The sequence below is a fragment of the Plectropomus leopardus genome, chromosome 3 (genome assembly GCF_008729295.1).
Source record: "Plectropomus leopardus isolate mb chromosome 3, YSFRI_Pleo_2.0, whole genome shotgun sequence".
Classification (NCBI taxonomy): domain Eukaryota; kingdom Metazoa; phylum Chordata; class Actinopteri; order Perciformes; family Serranidae; genus Plectropomus; species Plectropomus leopardus.
Window position 1 is genome coordinate 14,478,908 of NC_056465.1, and position 18,114 is coordinate 14,497,021.

General features: G+C 39.4%; 1 protein-coding gene across 1 annotated transcript; it reads left to right on the top strand.

Annotated features, from left to right (window-relative positions):
- Positions 1-1,867: 1,867 nt before the first annotated feature.
- rexo1 (REX1, RNA exonuclease 1 homolog) lies at positions 1,868-17,842 on the top strand. The gene is given in 17 exon segments (XM_042483680.1): positions 1,868-2,179; positions 3,495-5,347; positions 5,475-5,576; positions 7,900-8,110; positions 8,967-9,088; positions 9,287-9,424; positions 10,358-10,445; positions 10,448-10,480; positions 10,721-10,846; positions 12,044-12,184; positions 12,279-12,392; positions 12,542-12,615; positions 14,312-14,422; positions 14,706-14,821; positions 14,975-15,113; positions 16,264-16,384; positions 16,690-17,842. Coding segments are annotated over 17 exon segments (3,768 nt in total). The 5' UTR covers positions 1,868-1,989; the 3' UTR covers positions 16,779-17,842.
- The last annotated feature ends 272 nt before the right edge of the window (positions 17,843-18,114 follow it).

Below are 18,114 nucleotides of genomic sequence, written 5' to 3' on the forward strand. Positions count from 1 at the left end.
TTTCAGTGCAACAACTTCAGAAATTTCTTTTCTTAAGAATTTAGTTGGGAGGAGTCATATCTAGCCCTTTAATAGCCTACTCCTTAATAATAATGTCCAAATACCCGAATATCGCAATCATGTCCTATTCCAAAATAAAATGTCCTCGAGGCAAAAGACACATGACTCTCTAAAAGAGCGCCAATTATTACGTCACTGATTACCTGCGCAGTGCACCTGAGTCATGATGAGGACTGCGGTTTAATTTGAATCACGTGATCTGTCCGGAGTGCACAAAAAGCCTGAGCACGTGTTAAGCTGAAGTTTGGGGGGCGAGCTGGGGGTAGGTATCATGGAGCATTTTAGGAAGCCTTTGAAGAGTTTTTTTTTTTTTTTTTAATGTACCTGTCAGGACCTCTGTGATTTTTATGACAAGGCAAAAAAGCAATTAAGACTCTAGTGAGGGTAAAACATAGGCTTGATATATGATTGAATTAAAAAAGAAAAGCTGCAATGTTTCTTCACCTTTCCCTTGAGCTTATGTGACCTTTATTTGGCTGTATGGCCTATATAAAATTTGTTTACAGACTTACTGATTTTATGTTTTCAAAATGTGTTCTTAATATCCAGACTCTCAAAATGTAGCCAAACTTGTGAATTCGATCTCTAACATTTGAAATGAGTATTTTGACATTTTGGGATTGTTTTTTTTTTTTTTAATTTATTTTTGCTGTATTTACTTTCATGGTTTAAACTTTTTTTTCCCTCTTCAGCAATAAAAGGCAGTAAGTAAACTTTGAGATGTTCCTTTTATTTTTTTAAACATTAGTTTGGTTTGTCATAATAGGAAAAGCACAGGTAAAACTGATAACATTATGGATTGCTCAGTGAGCCATTATGCACAATACCAGGTCCTCCCCAGGTGAAAAGCAGCTAGCCTTGATTAACTATGCCTGTGGTTTCCTTACGACATGTCAAAATGACTGCTGTGAAAAGGTTTATTGTGAACTTAATTTTTAAATGAGATTCAACCAATTAGTTTATTAGAGATTCTGCTTTAATTTCAATACAAATAAACATGTGTGCCTTTTGTGATTCAGTGCAGTCTTTCTGGAGTGTGGTGCTATGCTGACTATAGTCCAGGGAGATTAAGATGTTATCCTTGACAGAAGATGGACAAACTTGGTGTTTTGTGTTACATAAATGCAGACGCCTCAAGACTGAACCCAGTTTGCACCATTTGAAGAATGAGATAACTATTTAAAAATTGAAGACATGACAGCTCTTATGCCGTTTTCTTTAGACTACTAGATAAGTTGGTGTGTATAATTTAATTTGTTTTCAATTTATATTTTGAATCGGGTTTTTATTTGCTCAACCTGAGGCAGAAGCTATTAGATGAAGGAATTGAAGAAGTACAAAGAACTTTAGAAGAAAACTAGTTATCAAATGCCAAGTATGTACCAGTCTTCCTTTCAAAGTCCTTTGACCTGAGGACTTTTAGACCAAACCCTCACTGTGTTCTTGTGAAATAAAATGTTAAAAAAACAACTTCTTGCTTATTTTACAAAGCAAGCTGAACCTTGGCACCAGATTCATATTAAGCAGCACACACATGTGTTTCTACTAATGCTAATTAACTTAAATGTTAGCAGAAGCTCAGTAAGGGCCTGGAACTGAATAAAGCTGAGAAAATTTAACACTTAAATTGACGGAAACACTCTCCTTATGTTGAGAGCAAATGTTTTGGTTTAAAAGTGAAAAAAAAATAGTTAATGTCTTTGGACTAAGTATTGGGAGTTTTGGGGACGGGCAAGTTTATGTGTGACGTCAGGGAGCGCGACACGTGTAGGCTCACGCGAGATTTTATCGGTCCGAACAATCCAACATGGCGCCGTATGGACGTTGTTATTGTTCCGTTGCTTCTTGAAGCTCTCGCAGTACGACGAAAAGTAAGAAGAAAAACAGCCAACTGTGTTCATGCGGGCATGAGAGGAACATCTGGAGATAATGCTGAGATCCACCGGTTTCTTCCGAGGGATTGACTGCCCGTTTTACACGGAATATAGCCAGGGCAAAGGCAGCAGAAATGGGTGTAACAGACCGTACTGTCACTTCAGGCACAGCCAGCAGAGACGGTCGTCCTACGGAGCACCGGCAGATGTTAAAAAGCAGAGAGACCTTCACTCCGGACACAGAGGTGCAATATTTCAGTAAACCCAGAATTGACTTGAATACTAAAACGTATTGTGTCGCGGAGTCGGCGCCGGGGGACGTGTCTTCACTGGACCACCGGGTCCAAAATGTGTCGAAACTTATAACGGTGCAATGTGATTTTATGTCACCGCAAGCTAACGTCACACTGTGCAGAAATCACACGTGATGCGTCTTGTCAGCTTAGTTATATTTCTCGTGTTTGCTGTAAACTGAGATATAACTAGAAAGCACGAGCAAAACTGTATGTAGCACACGCAAGAAGTGTCAAAGCAACAGATAAGATGCACAGCATTCAAAAGCAAAAACTGTTTACCGATACATCACAAACATATAAAACGTAGCATAAAATTTAAAATAATGCAGTATACAAACATAAGATTTTTTATTGAGATAAAAAATAAAATAAGGAGACAAGGAAGTTGCAATTGGAAAAATAAATAAGGTTGAAGAGCAGCAGCAAGAAAAGGAGGAATCAGTTACAATTATCCTCGCGAGTATAAAAACAGAATTTGGAACCTTTTTTTTTTTTTTTTTTTTTAACAAGAATTTTGTGAAAAAAAAAGTCTGACAGGCTGTCCAGGAGGAAAGGAAATGTGTATGCACAGTTGAGAGTCTCAGCCTGGTTGCCCTTTGTTCAGTTACCTGCATATGTAGATATACACCGTATGATAACCATCAATATATCATGGTATAACTTGAAACCGGTAAAAAAAAAAACCCAGCTGCAACACTGTTGCATAGTTACAAGGCAGAGACAGTAAAAAGATCGGTGAAGAGTAAGGTAGTGTGATTTGTTTTAGTCTGTTGAGTAAATTCCCCTTGAAAAATAATACTCCTCTTCTCCTACTGTATTTTTCTGTCGGCCTCAAGAGTTGTCTTTAACTTTCTCAAGTTGACTTTTTATTATGTTCGCAGACACATCATCTCCTTAAGATTCAGGTGTGGTGGAAAGTTTTAGGCAGGGCTAGAAATAAGCACCAGCCACCAGCCAGATGCTGGTAAAATGTGCAAGTGGCTGCAACATTTGCTTCACTCACAAGCCAAAAAAAACACTGGTATGCTGTTTAGTAGCTGGTAGATTCTGGAATCCACCAGCCTTAGTGGCAAATGAACAAAAAAGTTAATTTCTATCCCCGGTATCTGGGGTGCATTGATCAAATGTTTTATCTTCTGGTGCCAATTCTATCCCCTGAACTCCAGGAGGAAAGCCAAAAAAATAACTTAAGAAAAGTTAGTAAGTGGACTTTTTTATAACATTGGTCAATTTTATTAAGTCTGTTTTTTTTGCACCCCTGCAGAACAAGGTTATGATCCCTTCAACCCAGAAGTTGTGAGGCCTCAGGAGCAGCAGAATGGAAACCCGGCGGCCTCGGAGGACCTCAGCGGTGCTCTGGAAATGGTCAACAAGGCCATTGAGGAGGTCCGCAGCGAGGTGGAGAGGGAGAAGAGGAAGCTCTCCCGGATTGGGGATGAACCGTATGATCCCAGTGAGAGTACAAAGTTGTCTTCATCTGATGCCGTTAGAAGTAAAACACCACCTTCACACATGGCTTATGACCCGGGGAGTTACCAGATGACATCAGGAGGTTATAATCCCGCCCCTGGCTGCAGCAAGTATACCTTGGATTCAGACAACCAGGGGAGCAATAGTAACTCCATGGAATATGTTCCTACATCGAAAAAACCTCCATCTCGGACACACACACAGAAACTCCCCTCTCCTCCCCCCAGTCCAAAGTACTCAAACAGCACATCCTCCTCTAAGTGTAAATATACTTTGGACAATTCAAAACCATCTACAGATATGGAGTATGACCCGCTGTCCAACTACTCGGCAGGAATCGCAGGGAAAAGCAAACGAGTGCACAAGACGGAGGAGAGAAAGACACACAAAAAGGCAGGATCAGATCTGTCAGATGAGGATTGTGTAGTAGCTGCGAAAAAACCCAAGCAGAGCGTAGACTCAACAAAGTACACTTTCTCTGACTCTGATGAGGAGAGCTCGGGAACAGAGTATAGACCAACCTCGCTTAGCAATCTCCAGCAGAGAAAAGGCAACAGTGGGTCACTTTGGGATGCTGTCGGGAAAGAAAGAAAAGAGAGAACTGAAAGCATGCTGAATGCACTGACACAGAGGAATAAAGATGACTTGGCAGGGGACTCAGACATCCAGGACAATATTAAAAGAAAGGACAGTTTAGAGAAAAAGAAAGTGGTTAGTAGTCAAACTAGTCATGATATAAGTGGCAAATCTGAGAAAATGCATAAACTTGAGAAGGAAAGACATAAAACGGCTGGTAGTAAGAGTAGCAGCAGCAGTAAAGACAAAGGGTCAACAAGGAACTCAAACCAGGAGTCTGCAAAGAAGGAGAACAAGAGTCATGAAAAAAGAGACAATGGGAAAAACACAGTTAAGATGAAGACACATGATAAAGTTCAGAGGGAAGCCAGAGATGAAAAGAGAAGCGATGGTAAGATCAAAGCTGGGGAAAAAGTAAAAACAGACTCAAGCAAGCGAGATAAAGATGCAGAAAATGGTGCAAAGGAAAGCAAGAAACCCAAGCTATCAGAGAAGGAAAAGGAACACAGCAAGTATAAGGACCACCAACATAGAAATGGTAAACTTGACAGCAGTAAAAGAGAAAAGGATGCAAAGAAAATGAGCAAAAGCAGTTCTGGTGGTGGGAGCAGTCGGAGTAACAACAGTAAAGGGAGTCCTGCTGCTAACAGTAAAGATAAGCTGAAGCAAAACATCAGCGCGCCCAATGGAAAACGACTTGAGGACAAACGGCGAAGTCAGAGTTTTAGCCACGCGGATCTGTTTGGAGATGAGAGCCCAGACGAGGCCGAACCGATCATGGTGGATTCTGATGATGACGAAGAACCCGAAGAAGTGCTGGTGAGAAAATCTGCTGATGCATTAAAGAGAGGGCGTCTGAACAAAAGGAAAGCATCTGAGCTGACGCCCTCTTCCTCTGACGATGAGGCTGACCGCGGGGCAGGTAACGACGAGGTCATCGATGTTGGAATCGACCTCTCTAGTTTCCAGGATGATCTGGATTTTGACTCAGATCCCATGGAGGAATGTTTGCGTATCTTTAATGAATCCAAGGATGTGAAGACGGAAGACAAAGGAAGACAAGCTAAACAGGTATTAATTTCCCGCAATATTGTTGCATTTTTGTTATCTTTTACATCTACCACAATTTTTCTTTTTAGTCGTGTCACAAATGCCAGTTGGTGGGATTACATAAACATGTTATGTTGTACCCTCTCAGCCCCCTAAGGATTCAGAGGAGGAGAAAAGCACAGAGAGCACTTTAACCACTCTCTTTCCTGGCCAAAAGAAGAGAGTCTCCCATTGTGTTGCCAAAGGAAGTGTAAGTTTATCACAGTGAACTCACCATGTCTTTCTCTGTCCCACAGTCTAAGTCAGTCAGTCAGGAGTGAACACATGTATGTGTTAAAACTGTTACCACAAGATACAGCAAGTCAGTATTTCATTTTATTTAGTTTCTGTACAAAATCGTTGAGTACAAACTTATTTACAGGAGGAATGTACAAGATTTACACCCAGTTGGAAAGTAATAGTATTCAGTAAGGCATCAAGTAAGTATTATAACATGGGGGTTCCACTTAAGATCTAAATTAGTCACTCTATATATATATATATAAAACAACAACTTGTACTTGACCCTGTTTGTCAAACTCACTTCCTTTCTTTAAAAAGTATGCACATGATGAGTCAGATGTAGTGAGAGCGATGAGGAAAAGACTCCTCTGGTTACTACAATGCTGCAGAACCAGTCCAAAGGTCCATACTCACTATAAAAACAGACAAAAATCTATGTACAAAAATATAATAGATACAATAAATACAAGGAAAAAAGGAAGCACAGAACAGAACATAATGCAAGGTCTTATAAAACAGACTAAAATTCGAGAGACTGCACCCACAAACGAACTGTTGCACCAGTGACTCCACAGTCTGGATGAAAACCAGAAGTGAGATCAGCTCAGGTTTGGTTTGAATGATACAGTTATCTGAAACAAGAGCCTGCACATGTATCAATACGTAAGATTTCGTATTAAGGCCAAGCAGGTAGGCATGCTGACATTAACAAACATCTGACTGGAACCACACAATCGTAGAAGTTTAAGAAGCAGCTTATTCAGGCCTCATTGCGTCTCTGCATATGGCTTTTAGGAACATCACAGAGGGGTAGTGTATAACGGGGTGAAAAATGCACTAAATAAAGCTACCTTCACATTAACTCGGCACATGCTGAATTTACGAGCAAGCATATCAGCTTGCGCATACAATTTGTGACACTGTTTGCAGATATCTTTATGTTCAGATAAATCATTGACAATATGATGGCCGAGATATTAAATCTTATGACACGTTTTAAGAGCAATACCAGATAACAAATCAGGAAATACTAATTTTCTGTCTTCTTTGCTTCTAACATTCATAATGCTGCTCTTATTAGCATTAGATGTCAAAATCAGCACAGTAGTGTGAACAAATACAGTACAGGTGGAATTTCAGGAAGCCTGCACAGAAGCAGAACAGCAAACAAGGAAGTAAACACCGAAAGAACAATATGAAAATATTGGCACAGCAGCGGTGGTGTTGGGGATTTCCACTTGCACAGGCTGTATTATTCAAATAGACCATCTGTAGTCAGATGATCTGACAGTAAGCAATTGATTGTGTTTACATAATGATCAGATGATATATTTGGCAGTCTGATCACTTTAGCAAGGGAGTTTTTGACGACATGCATGGGCTGCCTGGGCTGTCTTTGGCAGCAACGGCAAAGGCCTAGTTTGTTTTTTTCGTATTATTTTTGGCCAAGTCAATGTGAGCTTTGTTCGCTGCCTGATATCAGACAGAATTGTCAAATTGTTTCACTTTGACAAAGCTCAAACTCAGTGGAGAGGGCGGATTCAAAGGTCTGAACCCAGGCAAAACAGTTTGAGTAATACATCAGTAATTTCTGTGTGTCATAACTGATCAGAAATTAACCGTTTTTTTGCTGATGATTATTACAAATAGAGACCTTCTTTACTCCTACTACAAAAAAGAACACAATAAGATGCCGTGTAGAAAACAGAATGTATATAAACAGTAAATACTATATCAGAATCAGAATCCGGTTTATTGTTGAGTACATTTACATATACAAGGAATGTGTTGGTGTTTTGGTGCAAAACAATTAACATAAAGGACAGAATAAAAATAGTGAATTTAAATAGAATAGAACATAAGATAAAATATATAGAAGCAATTTAAATATATGAAAAGACAAAATAGAATTTAAAGGACGCAAAAACTATGTATAAAAGGTGCAATGGAGGGATTGTACCGTTATGTTGTACATTCATGTTTTAACATATAAAGTGTGACGTTTTGTTATTTGCATGATCTGATTTGCAGTTGTACATTCACATTTTCATTTCCAGAGTCAGATATTCCACAGTGAGGTGCATGCTTATACTGTATAAACCATTACATGTACAATTTGTTACTTAACGGGCAAATTTCAGATGTGTTCATCAAAATCACCTCACAGTCACTGACTTTGTTTCTCTTGCAGGAAGCGAAAGAATAACTTGACGTAATCCTTGTTATTACAGCATCATACTTTCTTAATTAGGAACAAGCTCTCTATTAAAATGTGCCTCTGTTTTCATCAGACTGAAGCACCATCTACGACTGTGGTGCGGCCGTACAAACGACTGTCAGCTCAGGAGGTGTGCTACCAGCGTATGCAGATGGCGCAGCAGCAAGCTGCTCAGCTCTCTGCTTCAGTCAAAGCTGCCTCTCAGAGCTTTAGCCCCGGCTTCTCTGGAGAGAAGAAGAGAATAGCGCACCGTCCCAACCCACAGAAAACATCCTCAAAAACGGGTTAGTCCCTCCACTACATAAAATTTATTTTTTTTATATCACTGCTTAACCCTTCTTAAAGGGATACTTTGCTGATTTTCATCCAGCTTTGAACCAAAACCATGTGGGCAGAATGTATGTATGAACGAGTGCCTGGATATCCCTTCTGCCCTTGTGGTCCTCCAAGTAACATAATTTATGTCATTTGGAGGAATTTTGCCAGCAACAACAGGCTGTACTCAGGCATTTTTGTATTTCCCATCACCCATGCAGCCAACAGTGTGGACAAAGAGTATACAGCTGAACAAGACAGTTACCCGCTCCCTTTTTCTCGCAACCTTGGACAGAAATCCGAACAGTAAAACTCGGCAGTACTGATTGAACATAAATAACGATTCTTTTACTGCACTGCTTGTTTCAAGAAACATTTAAAAGCCCTGTTTAGCTGTAAAGTTTGTGAACAGGACGTGATCAAACTGTAAAACTAAGCAGTGCTGATCAAATGTAAACCGAGATTCTGTTTCTGAGTTGCATATTCCTTGCCTCAAATGTTTTCAGGAACATGTTTTAGCTTGCCGTTTAACTGTGATATGAGATTGCAACCGCCATTGTTTCAAACGGACCCTTCCGCATTATGTCACCCACCAGCATGAGTGTCTGGTAAGGTGCAATGCATTCTGGTAGTTGTAGGTTTTCTACTTCTTGTGTCATTTTTCTCTGTTTTCTCTGGTCATGTAGCACCAATTTCAATTGTATTTGTGTTTTTCCTCTGCAGAAACACCCTAGTTTTATGTGCAGACTCTCGATATCGGTGAAATACTTCTTTAATGAATTATTTTGACTGTTTAAGTAGAAAGTCATGTGTGTGTCTGACCAGGTCCTGCAGATGTTAAACCAGCTTCTAGTCACACTATCAAGACCCAAACCACAGCTGGCATCTTGCCCAAAACCCTGTCCACCGCCACGCAGAAGAGGGTGGCACACACACCCACCATGAAGGTATTTACAGGACACAAAATTTAATTCTGCTGTTTGTTTTTTGAATATTTGCTCTGTGTATGCACATCCCATGCTTAACCTTGAGCGTTCACTGGCAGAGGTGGGCCGTCCCTCTAAAGAGAAATATTTGCTTGATCTGTATTTGGTTTTGGTTTACTTTCAATGTTCTCTTTCTTTTTTCTTTTTTAACTTTTTCAGAGTAGTTCAATGAAGCGCCCCGTCATCCCTATTGAGTTTGGAGCTAAAGTTCCCAACAACATCCGCCAGCGCTACCTCAACGCTTTCATCGATGAGTGTGTCAAATTTTGCCCATCGCAGGACGTTGCCTTCCAGACGGTATGAATGAAAGTTATCACCAAGCACCCAGAATTTATCAGACATTTCTTCATACCTAAAACTTACCCTAGCCTATAAACCATGGATGGATTCAAAAATGTTTCAGTTAATGATAATAATAATGAAATAATAAAATAAAAACTACAGATGAAAGACAAGATAAAATGAATAAGATACAAGTACACAACCACACACACACACACACACACACACATAAAAGAGAGGAAAAACATATTAATTACCTTTGTTACCAATTAATTAAATATAAGCTTCATAAATGCAAGTCTAAAAAGATAGTTTTGAAGACTGCATTTGAAGCTGTCAACTGAATCAAAGAGTCTGACCTCTATTCCAGAGACGAGGGTCACTGACGCAGAATGCAGCATCACTGTACTTTTTAGTTTTCTCTTGGGGACAGTTAATAATAATAATGATATAATAATAAATAATAATAATAATAATGTTTTATATAGCACTTATCAAAACCATGTTCCAAAGTGCTTTACACTTGAAAACACAAAAAAACACACACAGGAAACATTTTAAAACACAGCACAGTTAGCAGGCCAGAAGTGGAGGATGTTACAAATCTTGAGAGAAAGTATCTGACCAACATATCAGATAAATAGTTAGGAGCCAGCCCATTAAGAGATTTAAAAAACTAAAGCAAAATCTTAAAATGAATTTTAAAATGTATGAGAATTCAATGAAGAGCCTTTAAAACTGCAGTAATGTGTTGTCAATGTTTAGTCTTGATAAGTAGCCGTGCTGCTGCATTTTGTATCATCTGAAGTCAGTATAAAGATGATTCTTCATGTAGAGAAGGCTGCAGGCTCTTCATCACAACCCGTGTTGAATGCAGAGGAAATTCAATGAGAGCTTCAGTTGAACAAGTTGTAATTTTGACAGTGACAGAGGTTTCTACTGTTTCAGGCCCTTGACGAAGAGAAACTGGTGTATGACCGCAGCAGCAGTAAGAACATCTACCTCAATGTAGCTGTCAACACTCTGAAGAAGCTCCGCGAAAGAGCAGCTCGTGTCCATCGTCTGTCCCCAGTATGCCACCTCTGCTCCTGTGCAGCAAAACATCCAGTATTGCTCTTAGTCAGCATATTGCATGACGGCTTTTGTTTAGTTACATAAAAAACTCAAAACTGATTGCATCAAATGTGCTAGTTGGATGCATATAAAGCTATGATACACTGCACGGATACTTCAGTGTGTAAAGAACAAGTTTTATAGTTTTTTTCTGCCAGTTTTGATGGTCACTTTGTGCTGGTTTGTGTTTGTCTGCAGAGGATCCGGGGTTAGTCGGCAACAAGAGGGCTCAGTCCCACGAGGAGGTTCTGGGAGGTCGTCTTGCTGCTACAACCAGCTTCACCATCAACAGGAGTGGTAAACAGCAGGAGGAGAAACTCACTGGTAAAATTGATTTTTCCCTCTTCTTCTTTCCTCCTCGACATGACAAGAAGAGTCACATTTTGAATGTTCTCAGTTCTGTTTCTTCAGAATTGTTATGAACATATTTATTTAATGAAATTCCCTTTTTTTATTCTCTCTCTCGTTGTGATTGTCTTCAGTCATCTGATCACATCCCTGAAGACAATAAGACCTCTGATAAAATCAAAATGACAAGGAACTAAAAAAGAAAGAGAAAACTGAGAAGGAACTGAAAGAATCTTTGTTGTTTGTGGTGTGTCTGGTTTTACAGTAACAGTGAAACTGTTCAAATAACAATGTGACAACCTTCAGGTCCTGTTCACAGCAAATACTGTGACCTGATTTCAGAGGGATTGTGTTTACAATACTGTAGTAATGCTAAAAGAACCATTGATAACTGACACTAACAAGAAATTAACTGATAAATCCTTTAAGTCCTTTATCAATTAAAAATGTGAAATGCTTGATGGTTAGAGCAACTTTTTTTAAGGCAACACTCATTCATTAACATTCTATTATTATCATTTATTAAGGGGGATGAGGGGGAGAAAGAGAGGGGGGGTGACAAGTGTCCTAGTCGCTGAGGCCAGAAATGACCTGCGGCCGCTGTGGCGAGGACACAACCTCTGCACATGGGGCGCTCGCTCCATCCCCTAAACCACCGGGCGGCCCAACATTGCTACCATCGTCTATTTGTGCTTCTTTACATTTTCAGTGTAGGTTTTAGGCAAGGCAAGGCAGCTTTTTTGTAGCACATTTCATACAGTCGAGCAATTCAAAGAGCTTTACAGAGCAAAAGAATATAACACATAATAAAGGATACAGATTAACAGTAAAAGAGTAAAGAGAAAAGTGCAGACTGGGGGTGCAAAGATACAAAGATTGTTGAAAATGATTCAAAATCAGGTAAAAAAAAAGTCATTACTGTGTAGAGTAGACAGTATAATAAAGGAATGTTGTTTTAAGCTTTGAATTAAAAGTGGTCAGAGTTGGTGCTTGTCGGACATCATCTTGGAGGTTGTTCCAGGTTTCTGCTGCATGATAACAAAACGCTGCCTCACCATGCGTTGTTCTAACTCTTGGGACGCTCAGTAGGCCAGCCCCATGTGTTGTTGATGATTTAACATATCAGTAAACAAAGACAACAGTAGTGTTTCTTGTTGCTGTGTCTCACTGTAGGAGCCACACTGTACAGGAAGCTGAAGGCATACCTAATGACAGAAGAGCAGCTCCAGGAGAACGGATACCCAAGAGCGAACCCAGAGGCTCAAGGCAAAGCCATCATGTACAACCTCCCAGAGAAAAAGGCCGCCACCGACCGTGAGCACCTGCACGACCCCTCAGTATTAATTATATTGGCATATATGGTCCAGCAATTATTAGACCCTCAGCCTTCACTCTGTGTGTTTTCCAGCATTCAACAAGATATGCTGTCGATGTGGAGCTGAGTATAGAATCAACGTCAATGGCAGCTGTATACGGAAAGAGGAATGCAGCTTTCACTGGGGAAGATTGCGCAGATATAAAGGTAACTTTGTTTGTGTTTATTAAGTGTAAATCAGGTAAAACAAAGATCAGCATTGTGTCTTATAAGGCCTGCTGCCCAATCCAACTTTCTATACCTCTTTTCTCATGTTTTATTTACGTCTGTCTGTTCGACTTGCTTTCCTCTGTCAGTGGCTGGAGGCTGGGAGACCAACTACAGCTGCTGCTCTGCTGCTGTCGGCGCTCCAGGATGCCAAGTTGCAAAGGTATTATTCTTTTCAAGACAGCAGCTATTAGCCTCTCTGCATGTTAAAGCCTCCAGAAATAACGGTTTAGTTGAAACATTTGATTCTGAATTTAATGTTGATTGCACAATTGAATGGCTATAGAACAATGAAAAAACTGCATTAAAATTGGTTTGCTATTAGCCTAGCTTTCACTATACATTTCTGCCTACCTCGTGGTAGATCTCTGCCAAAAACGAAGGATTGATTTAAAGCTCAAAAGGAAATACATCAACCAATACGCAACAAAAGCAGGAAAAGAACTGTTTGTCTTCCCAGGTCCAGAGCGAGCTATCCGCAGCAAAGAAGTCATTTTGCTGTGAACAAGTGTTTTTCTTCTCTCTTCAATGTTGTGTGTGTTGATGATGTTGTTTAGTGTTGATTTCTGAAGAAAACGGAAAGTGATCCCGTTAGTCTTTGCAACAGTGGCGTCAACAATATTACCACTTAGAGACGCAGGGATGGAGTAGAATTGAAAAGTTAAAAACGTATCGCTTTCCTTTTTTTCAAGATATTTTTTGGGCATTTTTGCCTTTAATTGATAGGACAGCACAAGTGTGAAGGGGGGAGAGAGAGAGGTGGGGTGACATGCAGCAAAGGGCTGAGGCTGGAATTGAACCTGCGGCCGCTGCAGCGAGGACACAGCCTCCGTACGTGGGGCTCCCGCTCTATCCACTGAATCACCAGGCGCCCCATCGCTTTGCATTTTAAGAAGTCATATATTGTCTGTCATGGCTTAGGGAGTTAATGTGAACATACAACAACGATTTTAAAAGCAAAACTACTTTCAAACATGAATGATGTAATGTAAGAGTGGAGTGAGAGACACAATAAAAAACAAAACAAATTACGGCACCATAGCCTAACACAATGAGATTTCCATGGTATGATAACCATCTCAGAAAATACTGCGGTCTCTCTGTATCACAATATTACAGAATATTAATATTATCAGTAGGAGTGACCCATAAAGTAATGAAAACAAAGCATTAGTTTTGTGTCAACAAATGTTTTATCACTATACTTAAAACTTGAAACCATTTTAATGAAATTATGTGTAACAAGTCTCCCTTTTGAAAATAGTTTTAAAACAATAGTGGTGCGATTCTCAATCTGATTGCATTTTATTTTCAATACTGTAGATAAGCAAAAGTACACAGCGTGATAACCGTCAACTTTCATATCACAGTGTACCCTAAAACCTGTATATCGCCGCAGCTCTACTCACAGTGAAGACTTGTCTTGTGAAGTTCATAATGTTTGGTTGTTGTTTAAACTGTTCAAGATTTAAATTTATATCTGTAGCTTGCATTTGTGTAGACGAAATGACCTTGTATGTATCCTTCAGTCAGACTAGATTTAGAAAAACTAGATTTTCCACACATTGAGTCACTGGTGCTACTAATGTCTGATGGCAGACTGATAATCATTACCCCAGTACAGTCTCTTTGATGCTTTTCCCCTTTTAGAGTATTTTCTTTTCCTTGTGATTGGCCAACAGCATGTGCTATAATGTCAGAAGTCAGTGCTTTGTGTAATGTTAAATGCTTAGCTGTCTTTTTACTGACTATAACTCTCCTTATTCCTGAGCATTTGAGCAATCAAGCGCTTCCATGATAACAATCAAACTGAATTTATTTTCTACATGCATTAAAAAAAGCATTTCATATTTCCACAGCAACATGTTCAGGACGGTCGTAAAGAAACAGTTGATGGTTACGTCACAACGTTCAGTAAACCTCTACCAACAGACGGCAATGCAGGGGTGTTTGCTTTGGACTGTGAGATGGTGAGTCAGACGATGTTTTTAATCAACTGAAGATCTGTTATCTAACTGCACTGTTGGCCTTAAACCACCATCTCTGTGTGTGCTTGATTTAAGAGTTGATTTCTTGTAGGCTAGTTAAATAATTGAAAGTTTCTTTCTTTCAAGTCAAATGAAGATAAATGAATCATTTGTCAGTTTTACTGTACAGCTGAGCACATTGCTGTTTGTCCTGATTCCAAACTTTTATTATATTTTGTGCTCATAATCACATGTACTTGTTTTTTTTCTTTCTTTTCTGAAACAGTGTTACACAAAGCAGGGCCTGGAGCTGACAAGGGTGACAGTCATTGACTCTGAGCTGAAAGTCATTTACGACACGTTTGTCAAACCCGACAGCAAAGTGGTTGATTACAACACGAGGTGAGTTTGTCTCTTGCACTTTAACACTGCGCAGGTCGTGTCTGCTGCAGAACTGAACAGTTAATTAGTTAATTGTCTGTCTTAAATGTGTCATTGAAGCGATCACAGTGTTTTAGATTAGGAATACGTATATATCTTGTTTGTGATTCACAGATTTTCGGGTGTGACGGAGGAGGACTTGGAGAACACCACCATCACTCTGAGAGATGTTCAGGCCGTGCTGCTCAGTATGTTCAGTGCTGAATCCATCCTCATAGGACACAGTCTGGAGAGCGACCTGCTCGCTCTGAAGGTACTTTGGCCCTTTAAATGATTCATTCAGTGGGAGCTTTTCGCTCAAATGACCTTACAGTTACTTTCTGCTGCCTGTTACTGCTCAGTGATGTGCAAGGAAGTGTCTGCCATCTGTCAAAGAGGAGTTTTATAGTTTATTTGCCATTATTACCATTTATTGTTACCCCCACAAACATGTATTTCCCAGAGGAAATATCACAAAAAATATTGCAATCTCACCTAATTTATTAACATGATTGTGCTGCATGGAGTTAACTGACATTACACGTTACATTTTGAAGATGCCTTTAACTTGGTGCTAAGTGTGGTTGAAATTACAGATGCACAGCATTGGATTTTTTCGTCAATATTAAGTATGCTGATATATAACAACTCAGGTCTCTTCTGTAGTGGAATTAACATCATATTACTGTATAATTACTCTTGTTGTTATAGCCCATCTGCAGATGGAGACATGAAATCCAGTGCTCCTCAGTGTATGGAGCATTCATTCATTGTGCAAAATAAGAAAAATACCTCAACTTAGGGTCGATGTTTTGTACATGTTCAGTTTGTCAATAACATAAAAATATCGATTTGTGATATTGGGAGAAATTAGCATTTTGGCCGATTCCCATGTTTCATTTTTAAGCCAATATTTGCAGATACCCATCATGTTCAGATATGATACTATTGCGCATCCCTAGTTTCAATATTTGTTCAGCACTTAACTAAAAAAAGGTCAGATATAATCCACACTGTTTTGTTTAACTGTGCCAGAAATAGAAAATGTCTAGGCTATACTCTTTAATAAATTAGCTGAAATAGTTGAATCACTGCTTTAACAGTCATTCAGTAACTTTTGTGGATACATTTTAAGGACTAAAAAGTGAAACTGATGAATATGAGGAAGTCTTCTCACTGTATTTCTCTTTTAGAGCCTGAAAATAGTTTTCCAAAGTCAAGCAGAGCAGTACAGTAACAGTGATATTTTATAACAATCAGGAGGTAACTTTCAGGAGATTCTTGCTTTAAAGGGAGAATCAGTGTGTTATTTCTCCGTGTTGCCAGACAAAGTTCTTACTATTGAGTCTGGGCCGAAATAAAAGAAAATTCTAATTTATGTAACACTCTTTCTGACCCTCTGTTTCTGTCTCTCTCACCTCCAGCTAATCCACAGCGCAGTGGTAGACACGGCCATTGTGTTCCCCCATCGCCTCGGCTTGCCCTACAAACGTGCCTTGAGGAACTTGATGGCCGACCACCTCAAACGCATCATCCAGGACAACGGTGAGGAACTCACACAGAGCTGGCAGCAGTTGTACTGTTGCTTTTACAAACATGTATCAGTATCCATTCATTTCTTTGTTTACATTTTACACTGTTTGCTGCAAACATCTAATACGTGTTATTTAATAATATTAAATTGTTAATGCTCACAGGTTAATTTGTTGTTCTGACCAGTAAAGCTCGGAGGCATAAACCTATCGAAATAATTTCAGTGCATGACAATAGTCAGTAGGAGATGAGGTAAAGGCATGTTCAGTGCTGCAAAATTCAAGCACAAAGTAGTAATTTTGCTCCTGTGTTTTCAGTGGAGGGCCACGACTCGAGCGAGGATGCATCCGCCTGCATGGAGCTGATGTTCTGGAAGATCAAGGAGGACACAAAGGTGAAGAGATGACCTCTGACCCCGCTGCGCCACTTTCCCTCAGTACAACTTCATGCCCTCATGTTGGTGTCAGGGAGACGGAGACGTTCAGGAGGCCTGCACCTGCTCCCAGAGAGATAAGGTCAGAGTGTCGGGGGGAGGGTGGGACGCTTCAGCACAGTTGGAGGTTTGCTGCTGCCAGTCCCTTCAAAGCAATAGGAGCCCCAAAAAGTGTTTTCATTTGCTTATTGGTATTTCTGTTCTAAATAAAATTACAAATAATGTTAGTTGAAAGGTATTTCTGTTTATTTGAGCTTCGTCTCTTTTAAGGCCCTTCAACACTTGAACATGAAAAAAACTCTTTCTACAAAAGGAGGAGTTAAAATGCCGGGGCATTGTCCGCTGAACGATGATGATTAATATGATATTCACGCCAGGCTGAGTCTTCAGCTTAAATTGCACTATAGGAACGCTCTTGTTGTATAGGGCCCAAGTTTGAGTACCTCATCTGTGTTCTGAAAGCATTCACTTCTAATGAATAACACGTTCTTAGTTACATTTAAGTGCATCGATGTCTTAGTCTGTCGAACATTGCTATGTAAACGCACTTATGTTTTCACACTGTTTAGCGAGTTCATTTTGTTGGTTGGCTCTCAAACCTTATTAATCCTATAATACTTGATAATATAAAAGACCTGCAGAAATGTAAAGTCTCTGCTTACTACCTATTTGGTATAGTTGATGGAATATATCACTGTATTTTATAGCTCAGACAAAATAGTGATACTATATCCACCAGTGTCTCCGTGTCATGTGCACTGCATGAAGTAAAACCACAGGAATCATTGTGACTGCAGGTATGACATGTTATTCCTCCATAAAGACAAAATTAGGTTCAGCATTGTTGAATTAGGCCGGGGTTATTAATTACAGACACTTAGGATTTAGTGAGTACCAGCTAACCTGTGCAGTTTTATGTTCAAAAGATACTGACTGAAAAGATACTCAAGTGCTGTAAATATGCTACCTTTACTTTTGTATTTGTTCATTTTTGGTTGTTTATCTTTTTCTATTAAAAGGTATTAGTTAAAGGAAAATGTTGCTCTGTGCTTACATCTCGACAATAAGTGGATTTACTCGAGTACTGTGCAAGTTTGACATAGTTTTACTTTCCTTTAGTGCTTCTATTTTATGATGATACTCTATATTTCTACTTCTACGTTTCATAAGAAAATTTCTACTGCGTTACATTTGTTTGACAACTGTAGCTACTGGATATTTGGCTCAGTAGGATTTTATATACAGTGTTTGATCAATTTATCAGCTACAAATTAAACTACCCATCAGCATGTACACACTTAATAATTTC